The sequence below is a fragment of the Eutrigla gurnardus genome (assembly GCF_963514095.1).
Source record: "Eutrigla gurnardus genome assembly, chromosome: 10".
In the NCBI taxonomy this organism is placed as follows: Eukaryota; Metazoa; Chordata; class Actinopteri; order Perciformes; family Triglidae; genus Eutrigla; species Eutrigla gurnardus.
In genome coordinates, this window is record NC_139924.1 from 8,583,731 (window position 1) to 8,589,775 (window position 6,045).

The 6,045-nt window shown below is 42.2% G+C and overlaps 1 protein-coding gene across 1 annotated transcript; it reads left to right on the top strand.

Moving 5' to 3' along the window:
* Positions 1-1,235: 1,235 nt before the first annotated feature.
* Positions 1,236-5,807, top strand: kbtbd3 (kelch repeat and BTB (POZ) domain containing 3). Its single transcript, XM_084019160.1, has 10 exons — positions 1,236-1,282; positions 1,614-1,896; positions 2,017-2,182; positions 2,557-2,739; positions 3,425-3,598; positions 3,690-3,980; positions 4,203-4,445; positions 4,546-4,836; positions 4,947-5,096; positions 5,302-5,807. The coding sequence occupies exons 2-10, from the start codon at positions 1,625-1,627 to the stop codon at positions 5,446-5,448; spliced, it is 1,917 nt and encodes a 638-aa protein (XP_083875286.1). The 5' UTR covers positions 1,236-1,282; positions 1,614-1,624; the 3' UTR covers positions 5,449-5,807.
* The last annotated feature ends 238 nt before the right edge of the window (positions 5,808-6,045 follow it).

Genomic DNA, 6,045 nt, shown 5'->3' on the forward strand with positions numbered 1-6,045 from the left:
TCGACTATTGAAGGCGATTCTACTTATATAGATGGTGTCTATTAAGTAAGGGGGTCTAATTGATAGGCTATTGTATAATAACACTGTTATTTCTTTGTTCGTGTCTGTGTGTGTTCGCACTACATCGATAGAGTCGTTTTTTTGTGTGTAGATAAGAAATGACCCACGGGTATGGTCGTTGGTTATATTACTATTGATATTACTAGTATTACGAGTTCGCTGTAGTAGTATTAGGGTATGTTAGCCTGCTGATGTGTATCGGTATCAACATTTCCATGCAGGAAAGTGTTATTTGGTCGGCAGCACTGTGGCGGTGAAACGGTACTGCAGCATGGCTGGACGTTCACGTTTTCTCATCCAGACAAGAGGCCTTTGCATCGCACAGCCAGGAGTTTTGCTTCACAGCAAGGCAACTCCCTCCAGTGGCGAGGAGTTGCATTGCTCGATTTTCTAAACAACACGGCCCGGAACCCTGCCTGACTTTATGCATTTACGTTAGCATATATTGGAATATATATATATAATGAATACAGTTTTAGTTGAATATCATTTATTAAATACGTTTCATTGTTCCTTCCGTCTTTTTTCCTCTATCACTCTTGCTAATAAAAATGTGTTATTATTTTAAATAATCAAGTATTGTGTGAATGCTTTCTGCATTTAATCTGCATTTTTAATGTCTTTGAAGCGCCATTGCAGTGTCATTTGGTAACAAACAAACAAACAAACAAACAAACAAACAAAAACAAACAATTAAATAGGCCTAATAAAAACGATTGGCTTTTTCAACACAAAGAGGGTCAGCAAGCAAAAAATCAGAGACAAAGGATTTAAGCTGTTAGTAACAGCCTATCCCCGTCCACAGTATTTGTGGCCGCATTTATCTATCTGCAATTTATAACGGATCGATCTTGCATTACTCGGCTAGACTAGAAATGTAACATGACATGTAAAAGACACATGCAGTCTCGTCGAGTTTAACCAAGACCAATATGAGAGAACTACAGCTCCCAGCTGTCAGTGCGCATCCCTTCACCGCAAACAAAGAGCCGCATACATGCAACTCGAGGGCTTTTATGAGAAGTGATAAACATCTCATTGTTATTAACCAAGCAGCGCTCTTCCAGCAAGGATGACATTGCCGACAGCTTTAACTGCAAAAAAATAAAAAAATAAAAAAAGTAAAACGCTTTCGCGTCATCGCGTGATTTCACGCTTCCGGAAGTTAGAATGGCTTGAGAGAGAGCGAGAGAGAGATAGAGCTGTCCGAGGTGCTGACGCCGTGAGTAGCATGCTTCAGACTGCATACCTGTATATTTCACATGTATTTGTATTACTTATAGATGTTTGACTGTTAACAGTGATACATTATCTAAGGTAGTGTGTAGGCTAATATCTAATAATTGTATGTTCTAGACACAAGATCTTTGCTCAAACTGTTCTCAGTAGCCTTATATTATGCACTCCTTTTTCTCATCTCTACTCACTTCTCTATGGGTCTCTCACACACAGAAACACACACATACTCAAATTATATGAGGAAAGACTCAAACTCACTATATTCTGTGGAAAGCATTATGACTTTTATTATATTTTTTTTTAAATACTATTAGAATTTGAGAAGATGGATGAACCTCCAGAGTCATTGTCCTGTATCAGCAACGCCCACAACTCCAGCAGCCCCCCCAGTAGTAAACTTGGCAGTACTCCACAATGCAACGGTGTCCCAGAGTGCAGGACCCTACTGCGGGTGCCTGAGTCACACGGACTCCAGCTGCTGGGAGTGCTCAGATCATTCAGGGAGCAAGGCTTGCTGTTTGACTTCACCATTAAGGTCCAGGAACAAACTTTCCCCTGCCATCGCTGTGTCCTTGCAGCATGCAGTGATTTCTTCAGGTAATCTATCTATCTATCTATCTATCTATCTATCTATCTATCTATCTATCTATCTATCTATCTATCTATCTATCTATCTATCTCACCCATCCATTATTATAGTACCTGCTCTGTGTTTAGGGCCATGTTTGAGGTGGATATGCGAGAGCGTGGTGATGGCTCAGTGGTTCTGGGTAATCAGAGTCCGGTGGCGGTGGAATCTTTCCTGGACTTTGCCTATTCCGGAGAGACACTCATCACTGATGGCAATGTGGACATGCTGTTTCAGCTTGCCTCGTTTCTGCAGGTAAAAATACAACAATTTATGTAAATAAAGAAATACAAAAAAACTGTACATTTTACATCATATGATATTTTTTTGTTTTATTATTTTATTTATTAAAAATTATTGATAGCTGAATTCCTGACCTACTACACCCTTACAGGTGTCTTCAAATATTTTTGACTACTAAGGCCCCCTCTTGTACAGACTTAGCATTTGTAGCACCTACTGGCGTAGAACAACTAATACGTTTATTATTTTTATTGGTTCGTGAACTTTGGGGATCTCTTGTAATTCCCAGCATAGCTCAAGTCAACTTCAATCCATAACAGTTAATAAACACATATGGTACTTGTTTCTAGGTTGCAGTTTTTAATATGTACCATATGTGTCCTCAGGTGTCAGTCTTGTCCCAAGCGTGCAGCAACTTCCTGATAGCAACCATGGATCTGAGCAACTGTCTGACCCTCTTGTCCCTTGCTGAGGGCTACGGCTCTGCCTCCCTCCTCCGAAGTGCCAAAGAGTTTGTGGTTCAGAACTTCTCCGACCTTTCCAAAACCCAGGACTTTCTGGATATGCAGGTGCTGCTTTAAGAATGGACAAGAAAAGGAAGTTTATTTAAGGATTAATGTAGATTACTTGTAATAAATTGATACATTTCTTTAATACGTTTATATTATGCATGCAGAGTCTACATTCTGTCTGCTTGAGCAATGACTAACCTGCTTTTGCTTATTCGCAGTAATTAACATGAGGGCTCCAAAGCATATTTCATAGCCAGTAAACTGTAACTTATTATCCAACTCTTGTGATTTATAAAACGAATATCCCTGTTAAAAAAGGAAGAAAAATGACAGCATGCTTTTAAATGGCCTTTTAAAAAGATATAGCAGCAACATTTATGTTTCAGCCATCTTTAGTCTCCCGGAAATGTTCCAAGTGCTGAGAAATGAAGGCTTCAGTTTGGTTGATGTACGATTTAAAAAAACATCTATTTAATGAAAGTTTTCTTAAATAATTTAATCAAATTCATTAATAAAAAAATGAGGTAATGTGTTTGTCTAGTTTCTACACACTGGACATAACATCGTTCCCATATTTATAGCTCACTCACAATCATAAAGTCTCGCCCTGAAGCCTGGTTCATTTGTTAGTAATATTCTTTTTAATGATTTAGATTGTGAATAATCGTTTCTTATTCTAAATATCATTCTGTTCGCCTGACTGAACTCACTCAGTGTTTGCTTTTTCGATTGCTTCTTATAGGTGAATGTGTTGGAGACATGCCTGAGGTCAGATGCTCTCAGCGTGCCCAGTGAAGAGGCCGTGGTGATGTCACTTCTTAGATGGACGCACCACGATCTCCCGGGAAGACAAAGACTGTTGCCGGATTTGTTATGTCTAACCAGACTCCACCATCTACCTGCATCTGCACTAACGGTATGAGCTCACTGCATGTGTGTGTGTGTGTGTGGGGGGGGGGGGGGGGGAGTTCTTGTGTTTGTCTCATCCTTCTCACCTTCTCTCTCAGACTCTGCGTGCCTCAGACACCCTCCTCTGTGATGCTAAGTCCTGTGTCACCCTGCTCTCAGAAGCTCTTAGCAGGCAGGATCAGTCCAGCGGGCTGCTCTCTGACGCCCGGCCAGCCACCACACAGAGCTACATCTACATCCACAAGACGGAGGAGAACGGAGAGATCCGCCACACCTTCTGCTACTGTCTGGAAACAGACAAGTGGAAAGAGCTGGGAACAGGGCAGGGAAAGGGGGCTGGTACTATGCCAGACCCACCGGGATCTTGCCTTACCAGCTTTGCTGAGAAGGTACGTTTTGGGATTGAATCGTGAGTCCTGCTGCTGTTTAGAGCAGCGTTTCTCCACTGTCATTAAGCAATGTCAACTTGTGACCCCTTATTACACGTTATAGCCTTGGTAAGCAAACAAATGGGGCCTTTACCTTAATGTTTTTAGTTTGGAATGAATCATATAACTACATGCAGTTATAGCTTGAAAAAGCTCACCAACGCCTTTACACTGGGGTCCCAGATGTTTGTGACAGGTGGTTGCAGTGGGAACTGTTGTCGGGCAATACGTCTTCATGTGGCCGAGCCGTTCCACGACGCCACAGACGAAGTTTGGTGCTTCTGCCCTGTGACCCTAACCTGCACGCGTGTGCCTGCCATGCGGAAACCCAGAACCACGCACACAGCTGTGACCTGCTTGGACCGGCTTTATGTCATCGGAGGACGGACCAAGGGATCCAGAGGAGGAGCTCCCAATCTGCTGGAGGTAACAGTGGCTTATTGTCTTCAAATATCCTTGACTAGATTATTAGGTGCGATTCTTTTTTTAATGTGCAGTACAAATTCTGTTCTTTTCTATATTCTAGGTGGAGTATTATAACCCTCTGACACAAACCTGGTGCTCAGTCAGCCCACTGCCCACTGGCATCTTCTACCCTGAGGCCAGTGCTTGTGGCAGTGTTATCTACACACTGGGGTCAGAGGTGGAGATCACGGACTCCTTTAACCCCTCACTGGACTGCTTCTTTCAATATGACACCCAGCAGGACCAGTGGAGCCGCCTGGTGGCAGAGTTTGGCCAGTTCTTCCACGCTACATTGGTCAAGTCTGTGTCAATTAACGATACGCTGCACCTCTGTGACCTGTCCACTTACAAGGCGAGCCACCAGATGAACTCACGAATGAATAAGTTAATGAGTCATTGCATTGCATTACAGGACAGCTTAAATATTTAAACGCAAAATATGCCCTTTTACCCCTCATCCAGGTCTACAGCTTTTGTCCAGAGACATGTGTGTGGAAGGGTGAAGGGTCATTTGAGTGTGCTGGGTTCAATGCTGGAGCAGTGGGCACAAGAGACAGAATCTACATCCTGGGTGGTGACTACTCGCCTGACGAGATCACAGATGAAGTTCAGGTAGGAGAAACTTTGCGACCAGAGAAGCTGCCCTAATTTGATTTTTATTACCTAACGTGGTGTTCTAAGTCATGGCTTCATGAGCTAAAGGTGGAGGCCACCCGATGTGTCGTTTCTAATCTTTAGATCCAATGTGTGTCTATTCTCTCTCTCTCTGTGTGTGTGTGTGTGTGTGTGTGTGTGTGTTTCCTTATGGCCTTTACAGGTATTCCACAGTGGGAGAAGCCAATGGGAGGAGGTGGCTCCTATGCCAAGAGCACTCACTGAGTTCCACTGCCAGCTCATCAGCTTCAACAGATACAACGACCCATGGGGGGGCACAGCATGCCACGCAGCAGACACACACGTATGAACACATGTGAGTGGGTATACATGTGTAACCCCGTGTCACTGATGTAAGCAAGTACCCAGGCGTCTCCCTTGAGGCAAACCTTTGTGCATGATTGATGACAATCTTCAACTAACACCACATCTCGCACGCATCATCACAACGCGAGAGCACCTAAGCCAAATATTTGACTTATTCTTTTTTTTATTTCAAGATTTGATCCTTAACTTTGTATGTATGAAACACCTGCTGCCATAGGATATTTGTTGTGTCATTAAAACGCTGGTCCCTCCCATGGAGGAACCCTATATGCAGAAAACTATTTTAGAAATCCTATTTTACTAACTGAATCTTTTTTTTCCTGCTTTGTATTAAAAGCCCCCAAAAGAACTCACAGTATCTGTACATGTATCCACTCAACCACAGCTAGCATATAGAAAAGAATACATTGTTATGTAACACTTGGAGGATCCATTTACACAACCTTCAGGGTTCAATTGAATTAGTGTCCTTTTGCTGCATTTGGGGATTTTGCATCATGAAAGGATCAAATGATTTACTCCATATATATATATATATATATATATATATATATATATATATATATATATATATATATAT